Source organism: Bufo bufo, chromosome 1 (assembly GCF_905171765.1).
Source record: "Bufo bufo chromosome 1, aBufBuf1.1, whole genome shotgun sequence".
NCBI lineage: Eukaryota > Metazoa > Chordata > Amphibia > Anura > Bufonidae > Bufo > Bufo bufo.
Window position 1 is genome coordinate 185,333,210 of NC_053389.1, and position 17,986 is coordinate 185,351,195.

The 17,986-nt window shown below is 45.9% G+C and overlaps 1 protein-coding gene across 2 annotated transcripts in view; it reads right to left on the minus strand.

Moving 5' to 3' along the window:
• Positions 1-8,991: 8,991 nt before the first annotated feature.
• Positions 8,992-17,986, minus strand: part of LOC120986900 (circularly permutated Ras protein 1-like) — a 137,910-nt gene continuing 128,915 nt past the window's right edge. For both annotated transcript variants that reach the window (XM_040415584.1, XM_040415583.1), the window contains 2 exons: positions 11,286-11,342; positions 8,992-9,500 (listed from right to left, as the gene is read on the minus strand). In XM_040415584.1, the coding sequence (XP_040271518.1) occupies positions 9,420-9,500; positions 11,286-11,342 (138 nt within the window). In that variant the 3' untranslated portion in view covers positions 8,992-9,419. The remainder of the gene's footprint in view (positions 9,501-11,285; positions 11,343-17,986) is intronic.

The window sequence follows — 17,986 nt, forward strand, 5'->3', positions numbered from 1 at the left end:
TTCTGTGAGGATTCTCGCACACTTTCAGCAGTGGCGTTGCAAGGGGGGTGCGGGGGGTGCGGACCGGACCCGGTGACACCATTGATGGGGGTGACACCAGCAGGGCCGGCATTTACGAATCATTTGTATTGCCGTCCTCAGGAGAAAGATGCAGCCTCTTCCTGTGTCTTCCTGGAGTCAGGCTGTATTTCAGAAAAGTTTCTGCTGGGATTCGAACCCACGACCTTCTGTAGCAAAGGCAAAGCATTTAACCACACAGCCATAAGAGCAGCCATGCTACTGAAAAATATGAGACTTCTACTGTTATAGCTGTACATCTATACACATGACAGCTGCCCTAACACACCCAGCACTGCTATATCTCTATATGACAGCTGTCCCAGCACACTCAGCTCTGCTATATCTCTATAAATGATAGCTGCCCCAGCACACCCAGCTCTGATATATCTATACACATGACAGCTGCCCCAGCACACCCAGCTCTGCTACATCTATATATCTCTAAGTATTGCTATACAGTAGATAGATATATAGAGATATAGCAGAGCTGGGTGTGTTTGGGCAGCTGTCATGTGTATAGATGTAGCAGAGCTGGGTTTGCTGAGGCAGCTGTCATATATAGAGATATAGTAGAGCTGAGTGTGCTGGTGCAGCTGTCATGTGTATTAGATGTAGCAGAGCTGGGTGTGCTGGGGCAGCTATCATATATAGAGATATAGCAGAGCTGAGTGTGCTGGGACAGCTGTCATATAGAGATATAGCAGTGCTGGGTGTGTTGAGGCAGCAGTCATGTGTATAGATGTAGCAGAGCTGGGTGTGTTTGGGCAGCTGTCATGTGTATAGATGTAGCAGAGCTGGGTTTTCTGGGGCAGCTGTCATATATAGAGATATAGTAGAGCTGAGTGTGCTGGTGCAGCTGTCATGTGTATTAGATGTAGCAGAGCTGGGTGTGCTGGGGCAGCTGTCATTTAGAGATATAGCAGTGCTGGGTGTGTTGGGGCAGCTGTCATGTGTATAGATGTAGCAGAGCTGGGTGTGCTGGGGCAGCTATTATTTATAGAGATATAGCAAGGCTGAGTGTGCTGGGACAGCTGTCATATAGAGATATAGCAGTGCTGGGTGTGTTGGGGCAGCTGTCATGTGTATAGATGTAGCAGAGCTGGGTGTGTTTGGGCAGCTGTCATGTGTATAGATGTAGCAGAGCTGGGTTTTCTGGGGCAGCTGTCATATATAGAGATATAGTAGAGCTGAGTGTGCTGGTGCAGCTGCCATGTGTATTAGATGTAGCAGAGCTGGGTGTGCTGGGGCAGCTATCATTTATAGAGATATAGCAGAGCTGAGTGTGCTGGGACAGCTGTCATATCGAGATATAGTAGAGCTGGGTGTGTTAGTGCAGCTGTCATGTGTATAGATGTAGCAGAGCTGGGTTTGCTGAGGCAGCTGTCATATATAGATATATAGTAGAGCTGAGTGTGCTGGTGCAGCTGTCATGTGTATTAGATGTAGCAGTGCTGGGTGTGTTTGGGCAGCTGTCATGTGTATAGATGTAGCAGAGATGGGTTTGCTGCGGCAGCTGTCATATATAGAGATATAGTAGGCTGAGTGTGCTGGTGCAGCTGTCATGTGTATAGATGTAGCAGAGCTGGGTGTGTTAGGGCAGCTGTCATGTGTATAGATGTAGCAGAGCTGGGTTTGCTGGAGCAGCTGTCATATATAGAGATATAGTAGAGCTGAGTGTGCTGGGGCAGCTGTCATGTGTATTAGATTTAGCAGAGCTGAGTGTGCTGGGGCAGTTGTCATATATAGAGATATAGCAGAGCTGAGTGTGCTGGGACAGCTGTCATATAGAGATATAGCAGTGCTGGGTGTGTTGGGGCAGCTGTCATGTGTATAGATGTAGCAGAGCTGGGTGTGTTTGGGCAGCTGTCATATATAGAGATATAGTAGAGCTGAGTGTGCTGGTGCAGCTGTCATGTGCATTAGATGTAGAAGGGCTGGGTGTGCTGGGGCAGCTATCATTTATAGAGATATAGCAGAGCTGAGTGTGCTGTGACAGCTGTCATATAGAGATATAGCAGTGCTGGGTGTGTTAGGGCAGCTGTCATGTGTATAGATGTACACTTAGCCAGCTATAACAGTAGAAGTCTCATATTTTTTCAGTCAGTAGCAAGGCTGCTCTTATGGCTGTGTGGTTAAATGCTTTGCCTCTGATACAGAAGGTCGTGGGTTCGAATCCCAGCAGAAACTTTTCTGAAATACAAGCACTGACTCCATATATGGACATACAGGGCGGGACACAGGAAGTGGCTGCATTGCATCGCTGACATGGAGGTAAGTAGAAGTGTTTATTTTTAATACCCGACTGTTACTGCCATGGGGGGAGCGGGAGGCACTTGATACTGGCACATGGGGGGAGGGGGGTTGGCATCTGATACTGGCACATGGAAGGGGGGGAGATGGCATGGCACTATGATACTGGGACATGGGGGGGGGGAGAGGCACTTGATACTGGCACTTTTGGGGGGGGAGATGGAATGGCACTATGATACTGGGACATGGGGGGGAGAAGCACTTGATACTGGCACTTTTGGGGGGGAGATGGCATGGCACTATAATACTGGGACATGTGGGGGGGAGGAGAGAGGCACTTCATACTGGCACATTGGGGGGGGGGGGTAGATGGCACTATGATACTGGGACATGTGGGGGGGAGGAGAGAGGCACTTCATACCGGCACATTGGGGGGATGGGAGATGGCATTATGATACTGGGACATGTGGGGGGGAGGAGAGAGGCATTTGATACTGGCACATGATGGGGGGGCATCTATGGGGACACTTACTGGCACATTATTGGGGGGCATTATGGGGGACACTAGGCCGGCAGCCTATCAGAGGCCGAACACTGAGGGCATCTACTGGGTCACTATATATGGGGCATTTTATACTGGTACATTATGGGGGGCACTAGCAGGAAGGGGGGAGAGGAGCACTATGGGGGAATTCACTGGGGGCACTATATAGGGGTATTTTATACTGGGACATTATGGGGGCACTATGGGGACATTAGCTCAACTGGGGGCATTACAAGGGGGTATTTTTTGCACTGTCACATTAAAAGGAGAATTATTTCTACTAGGGGGGGAGGGGGCATTATGGTGGGCTTTATTACTCCCACATAGTAGCAGCACCAGCCTCTCCCTGCTCTGCTATCCCTCTGCCCCTCCTCCAAATCCTTATTATGAAATCTTTCTCATTAGGATAAAACACAACATCAGCTCCGCCGAGCCCCCGGCCAAAGTGTTGAAGTGGCGTCCGAGATCCCCAAGGGCCGAGCCAAGTAACTAAGTTTTTATGTGAAATATGTTTGTTATACACATATAGCCTACTACACTGTGCCCCACAATATACAGTATACCTCTACACTGTGCCACACAATATACAGTATACCTCTACACTGTGCCACACAATATACAGTATACCGCTACACTGTGCCCCACAATATACAGTATACCTCTACACTGTGCCACATAATATACAGTATACCTCTACACTGTGCCCCACAATATACAGTTTACCTCTACACTGTGCCACACAATGTACAGTATACCGCTACACTGTGCCCCACAATATACAGTATACCTCTACACTGTGCCCCACAATATACAGTATACCTCTACACTGTGCCCCACAATATACAGTATACCTCTACACTGTGCCACACAATATACAGTATACCTCTACACTGTGCCACACAATATACAGTATACCTCTACACTGTGCCACACAATGTACAGTATACTGCTACACTGTGCCCCACAATATACAGTATACCTCTACACTGTGCCCCACAATATACAGTATACCTCTACACTGTGCCACACAATGTACAGTATACTGCTACACTGTGCCCCACAATATACAGTATACCTCTACACTGTGCCACACAATATACAGCATACCTCTACACTGTGCCACACAATGTACAGTATACCGTTACACTGTGCCCCACAATATACAGTATACCTCTACACTGTGCCCCACAATATACAGTATACCTCTACACTGTGCCACACAATGTACAGCATACCGCTACACTGTGCCCCACAATATACAGTATACCTCTACACTGTGCCACACAATATACAGTATACCGCTACACTTTGGAGTCTGTTCTATAAGCACCATTGTTTTGTGGTGGCGGACAGAAAAAATTCTGGAAGTGCCCCTCCTGAGACCAGGCTCTGACTTCTAGGGGGGGTCTGCTGAGCTAACGGATGCCCCCTATGGCAGTAGCACCACCATAGCCCCCATATATGGCAAAAAAAATTGCTTCGGGGAGGGGGGGGTGAAGGGGTGACACCATTTTCTACCGCACCGGTGACACCAGCCCTAGCAACGCCACTGCCAATGAGGCCACTGCCGCTGTCTGCCTGTCTTCATTTCCTATATTGTGCTGCTGCAGCTGTTGCTGCCCCTACTGACAATACTACTCGCCCTATGCAGCTGTAGATCTCCTGCCTTGTCTGTCAGGTTCCAAACTGTACTGCTGCCCCTGCAGCTAATACTGCCCCTGCTGCAACATTTACTAACCTCAACACAGACGGACATCTTCCTTATCTGACCTTACTGTGCTACTGTTGCTTCCATAAAATGGGAGAATATTTTCAAGGTTTATGTAAAACAAATGCTCCCTCACTTTACTGGAACTCAGGCACACTGTCACCAGTACATGTATTTCTGGCTTTGGAACTGGTGGATATATATATATATATATATATATATATATATATATACAGTTGTGTTCAAAATTATTCAACCTCCACTGAAATTGAGTGTTTTGGCCAGTTTGACATTGATTTTGATCATTTCAGTCATCTTGTTTACAATTAAATCAAAGAGGCACTTGTAAGTCAGACAAATATAACATAACATTTATAATGAAATAACCACAAATGTCTTTTCTGTGCTCACATCATTATCAGTTTTATTCAACCCCCAAGTGACATTCAATCTTAGTACTTAGTACAACATCCTTTTCCAGTTATAACAGCTTTTAAACGTGAAGCATAGCTTGACACAAGTGTCTTGCAGCGATCTACAGGTATCTTCGCCCATTCTTCATGGGCAAAAGCCTCCAGTTCAGTCACATTCTTAGGCTTGCGCGCTGCAACTGCTTTCTTTAAGTCCCACCAGAGGTTCTCAATCGGATTTAAGTCTGGTGACTGCGATGGCCACTTCAAAATGTTCCAGCCTTTAATCTGCAACCATGCTCTAGTGGACTTGGAGGTATGCTTGGAATCATTGTCCTGTTGAAAGGTCCAACGTCTCCCAAGCCTCAGGTTTGTGACGGACTGCATCACATTTTCATCCAATATCTCCTGGTACTGAAGAGAATTCATGGTACCTTGCACACGCTGAAGCTTCCCTGTACCTGTAGAAACAAAACAGCCCCAAAGCATGATTGACCCCCCCCACCATGCTTCACAGTAGGCAAGGTGTTCTTTTCTTCATAGGCCTTGTTCTTCCTCCTCCAAACATAGCGTTGATCCATGGGCCCAAACAGTTCTAATTTTGTTTCATCAGTCCACAGAACACTATCCCAAAACTTTTGTGGTTTGTTCACATGACTTTTGGCATACTGCAGTTGACTCTTCTTATTCTTTGGAGACAGCAAGGGGCTGCGCCTGGGAGTTCTGGCATGGAGGCCTTCATTACTCAGTGTGCGCCTTATTGTCTGAGCTGAAACCTCAGTACCCACATCTGACAAATCTTTTTTTAGTTCCTCAGCAGTCACACAGGGACTTTTCTCCACTTTGCGCTTCAGGTAGCGCACAGCAGTCGAAGTCAGCATCTTCTTTCTGCCACGACCAGGTAGCGTTTCAACAGTGCCCTTTGCCTTGAATTTGCGAATGATGCTTCCTATGGTGTCTCTTGGTATGTTTAACATCTTTGCAATCTTCTTATAGCCATTGCCCTTCCTGTGAAGAGAAATCACCTCTTCTCTTGTCTTCCTGGACCATTCTCTTGACTTCATGTTTGTAAACACACCAGTAAATGTCTAGAAGGAGCTGAGTATCACAGTCCTTTTAAATCTGCCTAATTGGTGCTTATTATGCTTGATTGCTGCTCCTTGACATCCACAGGTGTTTTCAATACCTGATCGAAAACACTTGAATGAACCTCTGTTCTTAAGAGTGGTAGTCTTTAAGGGGTTGAATAATTGTGTCAATGAAGAAATCACAAAAAAACATTTAATACTGTATTATAAAAACAATTGATGTCATTTTAGTTGCATTTGGTTCTTTAAAAAGTCCTTGTAAGATTTCATTCTGAACACAATTACAAATGTACACTAAATTCCCTAAAACCCTTTATAGCATTGGGGGTTGAATAATTTTGAACACAACTGTATATATACCATATATATGTAGTTACTTCCGACAACCGATTCATTCGAATCAGATCCCATACAAATTTCGAGAAATTCGCTCATTTCTAACATCAGAATTAGGGTACTTTAACACATACGTCAAAGTTTTCCGGTATTGAGTTCCGTCCTAGGGGCTCGATACCGGAAAAAAACTGATCGGTTTTATCCTAATGCATTCTGAATGGAAAGCAATCCATTCAGGATGCATCAGGATGTCTTCAGTTCAGTCCTTTTATGGTATTTGGACGGAGAAAAAAAACGCAGCATGCTGCATTTTTCTCTCCGGCCAAAAATCCTGAACACTTGCATTTTTTTTCCATTGGAATGTATTAGTGCCGGATCCGGCATTAAAATTGCTGCAATGACGGATCCGGTCTTCTGGTCTGCCCATGCGCAGACCTTTAAAAATGTAAAAAAATAAAATAAAATACCGGATCCATTTTTCCGGATGACACCGGAGAGACGGATCCGGTATTGCAATGCATTCGTGAGACGGATCCGCATCCGGATCTGTCTACAAATGGTTTCTGTTTGCATACAGATTGCCGGAACTGCCTGCCGGAATCCAGCAACGCAAGTGTGAAAGTACCCTAAGCATTATAAAAATATACATAAGGGCATCTTGGATAGGGCATAATAAGATTTAAATTGATTCACCACCTTTCCTGATTTGTGCCCTTACCGCCTCAGGCCTCCTGCACATGACCATTTTTTTCCCTGTTTACTGGCCGTTTTTTGCGTTCCGTATACGGAACCATTCATTTCAATGGTTCCGCAAAAAAAACGGAATGTACTCCGTATGCATTCCATTTCCGTATTTCCAGTTTTCCGTTCCGTTTAAAGATAGAACATGTCCTATTATTGCCCGCAAATCACGTTCCGTGGCTCCATTTAAGTCAATGGGTCCGCAAAAAAACGGAGCACATACGGAAATGCATCCGTATGTCTTCCGTTTCCGTTCCGTTTTTTGCGGAACCATCTATTGAAAATGTTATGCCCAGACCAATTTTACTGTATACTGTATATGCCATACAAAAAAAGGAACGAAAAACGGATCAGAAACGGAAACAAAAAACGGAACAACGGATCCATGAAAAACGGACCGCAAAACACTGAAAAAGCCATATGGTCGTGTGCAGGAGGCCTCAGTTAGATGGTCAGCAATGGATGGCTTTCTAGTATTACCCTTGCTGACTTACCTGGACTAGTGAGTGGCTCCTACCTAATCTGGAAATGATATGGATACAGTAATTGTCAGACCTTTCCCCACAACACCTTGGCAGCTTCACAGTTCTACTGGTTGTAAATTGAAATTCTTTTCAGATTCTTAGCTGACCTTGCATAATGCAATGGGACAGTTTCTCCTCCACCAGATTACTGTATAGTGTACAGATGATGTCTCTCAGAACAGAGAGAAGCTCTATGTAGTCATGAGGGAAGCTAGGACTGGGACATTACAAGCCTGTGGCATTGCAAATGCAGTATTGGGCTATAAACAATCCTTAAATAGCTGTTAGCATTTGGCTGATGGCTATCTCTCCTGACCCCATTCACACTGGCCTCAGCTGAGCTCTATTTTCAGTGAGACAGGAAGAAAGCCGCTACTGGACACCATTGGCGGCTTATCTTCCGAGACAACAAAAGAATAGCATGCTGAAATTCAAGAAGCTCTCCATACACATTAGCGGTTTGATCAACAATGCTCGGTGTGTATAGCGACCTTAACATGAGCTGTAACTCTGGATCAGTACTGGTATATAGTTCTACACAGAATGTCATATCTGACATCTCTATATTGATGAATAGCATGAAATGGAAGTACATTTTCATATTTCATATTCAACTTCTGGTCCCATTCACTTGAATGGGGCAAATAGTTGTAAATACACTGCACTGCCGCAACAAAGGAGAGGACATGCAGGTAAACTTTGAAGAGAAAGCAGAAGCTCATACAAGCTATGCGACCCGTTTAAACAGTTAATTAGCAGTGATGCCAGAAGTCGGAACAACACTGATCTCATATTGATGACCTGTCCTGAGGATAAGTCATCGATATTAATCCGCAGCACAACCCCTTTAGTCTGTGTTATGGATTGAGCTTCCATGACTGAGCAGATGTACACAGGCTGGAGATTGTCATAGACCATGCTGAGCAACGGCATGCGTGGTAAGAGCTCTGCCACCATAAAAAAAAATACTACAATATCTTCATGACGTTTATTGCATGCACATTCTCTTAGATTTTCAATCGTCTTATGATATCATATTCCATATACACACAATAAATATAATGTCTTGGCGGGAAGTATGAAGTCCTCTTCATAATTATCTATTTTACTCAGTTATATAGCACTGACATATTCCGAAGCACTTTACAGACATTGTCATCACTCACTGTCCCCAATGGGGCTCACAATCTAAGTTCCCTATCAGTATGTTTTTGGAATGTGGGAAGAAGCCGGAGTACCCGGAGGAAACCCATGCAAAACACAGGGAGAACATACAAACTCTCTGCATAGGTATGTATGGCATGGGTCAGCAACCTCCGGCACTCCAGCTGCTGTGAAACTACAATTCCCAGAGTGCGCAATTGCTCAGCTGTTCTTGTAACTCCCATAGAAGTGAAAGGAGGCCTTTGAGAGTGGTAGTTTCAGAAAAGCCAGAGGTTGCTGATCCCTGCTGTAAGGCATAAGTGCTAACAACTGAACCACTAAATATCACCCTACACACAGTAAAAATGAGAGATTTCCTAAATCCAGGCAGAGAGGCCAGAACACTCCCATGTGAATGATGCTTCCATTAGGAGACATCTTGAATAGTCTCAGTACCTTGTGTAAACCTGAGGGAGTGTACAGCATTGATATGGTATCTTGCAGATGATGTAGGTAGGTTATGTATACAGTATATACATCCAGCTGTCATGTTCTTTCACATTGCTGAAAAACCTCTTGATATGTTATTGGAGATCACTGTCCTTTTCATTCTCTCTAGTTTCTTAATTTACTCAACACTTTCTTCTTGGCTCTCTTCATGTTAAATATCATTTTTGCCATTTCATCTGAAAAAGTCTACAATACAAAGAATTGTCATGTCAACAAATTTAAGAACTGTGAATTCAGTATATCATGTGCTGATCCATCTTTCCACTGACATCTTATATTGTGTTCCACATTGGTGTTTCCTGACCCCATGGGTCAGCTGTCTACTGAACAGAGACTACTCCAAGAGGTGGTGGCCTGGTGGTTCCTCTGCAGCGGACCCAAAATCTCTGTATAGGGTTTAAGGGTGAAGACAAGGGGCCACTTAGATAGCACACTCAGGAGTAGGCTCAAGTCAAATCTGTTCAGTAGACACAGCAGATCTACAACTGCTTCGTAACACTCTCAGCTTTTAATATCTGCTTGTATGACCAGCTAGTATAGTCAGTGGCATATCCTCTTGGTGCATTTTTCTCAGTAATTTATATAATTGTATTTTCATCCGCACAATGCTCTGGCCTGTGCAGGATGCTTTGTGGTGCATGTGGACCGCGCTGGGGTCCTCCTTTGTACGCATTAATTGCTCGGGATGGTCGTTTGCTGCGGTCCACATGCGGTGGGACTGCTCCCCCAATAAGAAACACGCTACAGTGTTTGGGGTTTGAGCAGCTCCTCCATATCTGCCACGATATTTCTGTGGTTCACATGCGATGGGACTGCTCGCCCAATGAGAAACACGCTACAGTGTTTGGGGCTTGAGCAGTTCCGCCATATTGGCCACTGCAATTCTACAGTGATTTTGTTTTATATGTCTTGAATGTGCCTTCATCTGGCAATTGAACATTCCTTTGCACCTGGAATCCTCCATCACATGGTCTGATATGGGTGGGGCTCACAGTCTTGCTTTGTTCACATTGCACTGGCTGTCCTGCTAGGCATTTGTGTGCAGGCTGGGCTGTGAGCTGGATTACATCACCTTCAGACCGTGTTCACACCACAGTTAGCGTAGTGGTAGGACCCTTTGCCATGCTGAGTGACCGTGACGTGGTGCAATGATGGGCTCCGATATTTTCCTGACAGGAATATATTGGCGAAAGTCTCAGCTTTTAATATCATATCTGCTTGTATGACCAGCTAGTATAGTCAGTGGCATATCCTCTTGGTGCATTTTCCTAACTAAGGGCAACATAAATAAGTGACTGATTCTCCTAGCAAAATGCTGGCTCACTTTCTTTATTTGACCCAGTCAATCTGCCAACATCTTGTATTGAAAAGCTCCAGCTGATAATGATGAGTCATGAATATTCATGAGCTCCTGACTCTCCCCGTCCACCTGCTGCTGAATGACAGTTTTTTTCCATAGGAATCAGCAGCAGGTGGGCAGGGGAGTGGCTATAGCTCTGAATTAAATATACGCTGGACTCAATGACATCACGCTGGACTCGAATCAGCTCATTAGCATGCGGCATGCGGCATGCAGCATCTTTGTGTGTATATTATGAGGTAACCATCTGTCACACCAGTAAGTGAATGAATCTAAGGCACTTTTTAGTAGTTAATAATTGTATATAATTAGTTAGATTATAATCAAATATCCACATGACAAGTTCCCTTTAACTTTAGTTTTTTATGGACAGAGAATCATTTTACCGAGATTCTCTTTTGGCTTTTGGATTATAGATTTTATAACAGGATAAGATATTGCAGTATACAATATCTATACAGTCACTAAAGCAACAAGTAAAATACTTGAATCAATAGTGAAAGCAAACTAATGTACTTTATTGTTGAAGCAGACTAAGAAGATAATTTAACATGTTTTCTAGGCAGAGATATTATTCTGGGAAGCGTAGAGTATTTGTTTTTGTCTATTACCTTCACTACAGGAATTTCCATGTGGCTATCCTGCCCAGTTTTCTTTGACAAGTTTTCCTAAAAAAAAAAGAACAAAGAGAAAGTAGAATAAAAAAAAAATTGATGAACAACAGACCTCATAGAATATTGCTTCAAGAGATTGTGCAGTCATATAACACTATATAGACATAATTATGTTATCATAAAACAATTCACTTACTAATAATATAGTGTTTCCTGCTTGGGCTACAACTCCCCTTTCTGACCCCCAATCATGTGATCACAATTATCTGACATACACTGATTCAGCATGATGTTCTGTCTACCAATCCTATGATCTCCTGCAGTTGTAACCCCACCCACTTATATGGAGCATGCTAGTCGTTTGAAGTTAGCCAAGCATCCTGCTAGTTGGAGTACAGGCATCAGGACCAGCATTAGGGATGTGCGAGTGCACAAGTCACATCATCTTGGACTCCTAAAAAGGTACCAGACAGTTACCATTGCTGGGCACCCAATCAAAAGGTCAATTCACCTGGTTTCCAGGCACCCCTGCATGCAATAGTTCTCTCCTGTTATATCCCTCTTTACATGTAGTGCCCTGAAGCAAGGGTAATTTGGACTATGGATATTTGTCCTGATTGCTACTATGCAAAGCCATCAACTGCCTACTTTATTGCACTTTGCAAGGTTAACTTGCACTGTGAAGGGGGGAGGCGGAGCCGACTGAGCATGGTGGAGGATGTGTGCGCCTGAGCTCCTCGCCATAAGCCCGGTCTTAAAGTCTATTTCAGAGCTACCCATCGCAATTATGGGTAAAATCGGCAGAGAGAAAAGAGGAGATGTGGAGAGTACCCCAAAAGTGAGGAACACGCAGAGCGATATGAACAAATTCCTTAATAAGAAGACCTCTTCTCAGTCGGGGCGAGGAAAGATGGCGCGATCCGCACCAGCGGCGCGGGAAGACGACTCTGACGGAGACTGCTCAGATGCATGTTCTGAACCTCAAGGTGAGCGTGACACCTTGCCGATCACCAGAGCCTTCCTGCAGCAATCACTAGCCCAATCGCTAGACAAAGCCTTGTCTCCAGTGCTAAAGGAGTTGTCGGACATTAAGACAGAAGTCCTACATATGGGACATAGAGTGGAGGCCTTAGAGGACTCGCATACCCTCATGACACAGCACAGTGTGGGGATGCAATCTCAATTTGCCTCGGTCTGTAAACAGGTGAACAATGCTTTCCTATACCTGGAAGACCAAGAGAACAGGGAACGGCGGAAAACATTCGCCTGAGAGGGATCCCTGAGTCGGTCAACGCAGAGGACCTGACAACCACAGTACGTCATGTGTTTGAAATGCTTCTAGGCAAAGAACGCGCTGATGCCATTGTTATTGAAAGAGGACATAGAGCCCTGCGGCCGAAAACACCAGCCACTGAACCACCTAGAGATGTGGTGTGTGCTCTCTTGAACACTGCGGCATTACTTAATTATTGTTCCAGGACTTAGTACACTGGCTAAAAGGAGAGCCTTACGTCCGCTGACAAATGCTTTAAGGGAGAGGAAGCTCCCTGTGAAATGGCTCTTTCCCTTTGGTCTAACAACCACTGTTGAGGGTAGACAGCTCACAGTGTGGAAATCGGAGGACTTACCCAACATGTGGGATGCGTTACAGATGGAACCGTTAGAGATCCCCCTCATGGCTGCCGACGACATTCCCGCCGGATCTGCCTCAACTCCCGCAGAACCTGCAATGGCAGACAGCTACCAAGAGTCGCTCGCCGAGGAAGAAGACCACCTGAGGAGCAGGACTTTGATCCTACAAGAGAGGTTCATTGCCCTATAGCGCATTCATTGTTTGTCTTTACTGTGAGACATTTTGTATGTGGAGCCTTAGCGGCTACCAGCGGGGTACCATGGCTACCTTCCCCACCAAGGGAATCGCCGCCAATCTCTACATTTGAGTTCTTGCATTCATATAATGTTAATAGATGACCTCTCCATCCATGTTCTCCCCCACCGGCCTTACTTATTTGGCCACCGAAATCGGAGGACTTACCCAACATGTGGGATGCGTTACAGATGGAACCGTTAGAGATCCCCCTCATGGCTGCCGACGACATTCCCGCCGGATCTGCCTCAACTCCCGCAGAACCTGCAATGGCAGACAGCTACCAAGAGTCGCTCGCCGAGGAAGAAGACCACCTGAGGAGCAGGACTTTGATCCTACAAGAGAGGTTCATTGCCCTATAGCGCATTCATTGTTTGTCTTTACTGTGAGACATTTTGTATGTGGAGCCTTAGCGGCTACCAGCGGGGTACCATGGCTACCTTCCCCACCAAGGGAATCGCCGCCAATCTCTACATTTGAGTTCTTGCATTCATATAATGTTAATAGATGACCTCTCCATCCATGTTCTCCCCCACCGGCCTTACTTATTTGGCCACCGTGTGCTTCCTAGCGTCAGGGGACGCCATCGGGCCTTATAGCCCATTTGATTTGTTTACAAGATTTCTTAACTGTTATTGTCCTTGTCATGTCTCAATTGTCGCTTATGGTTTTAACCACCTCCCGACCGCCTAACGCAGGGATGCGTCCTGCGGGCGGCCGGGTTATTCCTCCTGGACGCATATACGCGTCATCTCGCGAGACGCGAGATGACGCGCATATGCGGCCCGCACATGCGCAGTGCGGGTCGGCAAAAGGCACACAAGGAGTTGGTCACCAGCCTGCCAGCCAATGATCAGCGCTGGCAGGTTGGTGACTTTTAAAATAACGAACCACCAGCCATATAACACATTATATTTATAAATATAATGTGTTAAATGGCTTCTGTGCTCTCTGCTGGGTCCTTTTCGTCAGTTGGTCGCAGCAGAGAGCACAGATCACAGTGAGTACACCAAGCACTACATATTTAGCCCCAGATCACCCCCCCCCATCACCCCAATTAACCCCTTGATCACCCCTGTCAATCACTAGTGAAAGGGGAAAAAGTGATCAGTGTAAACTGTCACTTTTTTTTCCCACCAGTATTGACTGTTAGGTTTAGGTTAGTTTAGGCCCCTTTGGTAGGTAGTTAGCTTCAGTTAGCGCCCAGACGACCGCACCGGAGTCACTGATTCGCTGATTAGCGTATCGCTAATCAGCATTGGTACTTTATAGTATCTGTAAGTGATCAGAACTGATCACAGTCAGATCTATAATAGTATTAGTGTCACCTTAGCTCGCCCTCCACCCAAAACGCAGTGTTTGCCCGATAAGGCCTGATCGGTCGCCCACACGTGCGTTCACCCACGCCCGCCCCGCCACAGTGAGCTACGGCGATAAAAAAAATCAGTTTTGATATTTTTTATCAATCGCAGCGGCTTCCTGTACTTCGCTAGCCTCCCATTTGTAAGACAGGCTTGCTTTTTTTCTTGGGTAGTCTCAGGGAATACCCCCTAAATTTAGTTGACCAAATGGCAAGGAAGGGGTATTCTTCTGAAGAGGCCTACAGGCTTCTGACCCAGTCGGATGAGGAATGGGAACCCTCATCTGATGAATCCAGCGGGTCAGAATACTAACCTGCAGAAAGCAGTGGCAGTCTGACCCAAAGTTCGGACGATGAGGTTGAGGTCCCTGATACCACCAGGCATACCCGGCCCCCTGTTGCTAGACCACAGGTTGCGCAGGATCCGCTTCAAGGGCAGCAGAGTGGAGCTGGCGCTATCGGATTACGCGGTGAGGCATACACCAGCAGCGCAGCCCATCCTGGACCTAGTACCAGCACTGCCGTAGAACATGGTGAAGTGGCGAGCACCAGAAGGGCAGTTGAAGCTGGTACAGTGGCACGTGCAGTAGTTCCCCCGTCGCAGCCACTGCACAGACAGGCCCGTAGAGCCCCTAGAGTCCCTGAGGTGCTGGCAAACCCTGATTGGCAGCCCCCATCTTCAGCCGCACCAGTAGTTCCCCCTTTCACCGCCCAGTCTGGAGTTTGGGTTGAGACAGCTCAGATCGGATCGGCACTGTTTTTTTTTGAGCTGTTTTTCACTGCGGAGCTCTTTGACTTAGTCGTGGCAGAAACAAACCGTTATGCCACTCAATTTATAGCCGCCAACCCGGGAAGTTTTTATGCCCAGTCTTTCCGGTGGAAACCCGTCCAAGGTTCAGAACTTAAGACTTTTCTGGGCCTTCTCCTCAACATGGGCCTGAGAAAAAAGCATGAATTGCGGTCATATTGGTCCACGAACCCAATTCATCACATGCCCATGTTCTCTGCTGCCATGTCCAGGACACGATTTGAGACCATCCTGCGTTTCCTGCACTTTAGTGATAACAGCACCTCTCGTCCCAGAGGCCACCCAGCTTTTGACCGGCTCCACAAAATTCGGCCCCTCATAGACCACTTTAACACCAAATTTGCAGATTTGTATACCCCTGAGCAAAACATCTGCATAGACGAGTCCCTGATACATTTTACCGGGCGCCTTGGCTTCAAACAATACATCCCAAGTAAGCGCGCCCGGTATGGGGTCAAATTGTATAAGCTCTGTGAAAGGGCCACAGGCTATACGCACAAATTTCATGTCTATGAGGGTAAAGATCAGACCCTGGAGCCAGTCGGTTGCCCTGACTACCTGGGGAGCAGTGGGAAGACAGTCTGGGACTTGGTGTCACCCTTATTTCGCAAGGGGTACCACCTTTATGTGGACAATTTCTACACAAGTGTGCCCCTCTTCAGGCATTTGTTTCTAGAACAGATTGTCTGCTGTGGCACAGCGCGACCTAGTCGCCGGGGCTTCCCCCAACGGCTCGTTACCACCCGTCTTGCAAGGGGGGAGAGGGCTGCCTTGTGTAACCAAGAACTGCTCGCGGTGAAATGGAGAGACAAGCGTGATGTTTACATGCTCTCCTCCATTCACGCAGACACGACAATCCAAATTGAACGGGCAACCAGTGTCATTGAAAAGCCCCTCTCGGTCCACGACTATAATTTGCTCATGGGAGGGGTGGACTTCAATGACCGGATGTTGGCTCCTTATTTACTCTCCCGCAGGACCAGACGCTGGTATAAGAAGGTGTCTGTATACCTAATTCAATTGGCTATGTCCTTCCTCAAATTTCAGGAAGAGATCATCGAGAACCTCCTGTATCCAGGAGGTTCTGTGGCCCCAACCACCAGTGTAGTGAGCCGTCTACACGAGCGACATTTCCCCAATGTCGTTGCTGGTACCTCAAACCAAGCGTCACCCCGAAAAATATGTCGTGTCTGTAGCAGGAGTGGAATAAGGCGTGACACCCGCTATTTCTGTCCTGACTGCCCCTGATCACCCTGCCCTATGCTTAGGGGAGTGTTTCCGGAAGTACCACACACAGGTACACTTAGTATATGGATTGCGTGACACAGGACAGGCACACAGGGGTCTTAGGGCCCTTTCACACAGAGCTGCTGCAAACCTCTCCTTTCACCTGGGACAAAGTGCATAATGTACTTCGCCACATCTCTGGGCGCTTTGCACATTGTCCCATGGGGAAGGAGAGGTTTGTCCTCTAAAGGTAAAAAAAATAAAAATATCACAGGTAAGCAAAAAAGTTAATGTTCTGTTTCAAATGTTATATAAAGTTAATGTTAATAAATTTATTGCGTTGCTGCCTGTTTTTTTAATTTATTTTTTACCTTCTAGGTGGACCAAGCGATCAACCAGCTGCAGCACTGATGTGCATTCTGAGAGAAGCATTGCGCTGCTGTCAGATTACACAAAAGTCAGTATATGCGGCGCTGCAAGACGAGATTTCTCCTCTGCAGTAAAAATGATACGTTTGCCGAGGCTTATGAGCTGAGGGGCAGTGTTCATATGCTTTGGCAAACACTTTGTATATAAAAAAATAAAAAATAAAAATTTCCGGCAATGATTTATTCATCCACATCGATTGATGTGAATGGAGAAATTGGGTTTGCCAGGGCATAGGGGCTGAGTGGGTTTGGATGTTGGGCGGAGCTCCTATGTCCTGGCAGACGCCTTCCCCCTCTTTTTTTTTTTGCACATTTTTTGGCAGAGATTTTTTTCATCCATATTGATCGATGCGAATGAAGAAATCTGTGCCGTTCATTTTTTCTTTCAGCCCACAGGCTGAACGAAAAAAAAAAATCTCATTACCCGTATGCTCAATATAAGGAGAATAGCAGAAACTCCTAATGATGGCCATACATGTAATGATTGCGGAGACCCTCAAATGCCATGGCAGTACAAACACCCCACAAATGACCCCATTTTGGAAAGAAGACACCCCAAGGTATTCGCTGAGGGGCATATTGAGTCCATGAAAGATTGAACTTTTTGTCACAAGTTAGCGGAAAGGGAGACTTTGTGAGAAAAAACAAAAAAAAATCAATTTCCGCTAACTTGTGCCAAAAAAAAAAAAAACTTCTATGAACTCACCATGCCCCTCACGGAATACCTTGGGGTGTCTTCTTTCCAAAATGGGGTCACATGTGGCGTATTTATACTGCCCTGCCATTTTAGGGGCCCTAAAGCGTGAGAAGAAGTCTGGAATCCAAATGCCTAGAAATGCCCTCCTAAAAGGTACTCATTGGAATTTGGGCCCCTTTGCACACCTAGGCTGCAAAAAAGAGTCACACATGTGGTATCGCCGTACTCAGGAGAAGTAGGGAAATGTGGTTTGGGGTGTATTTTTACATATACCCATGCTGGGTGAGAGAAATATCTCTGTAAATTGACAA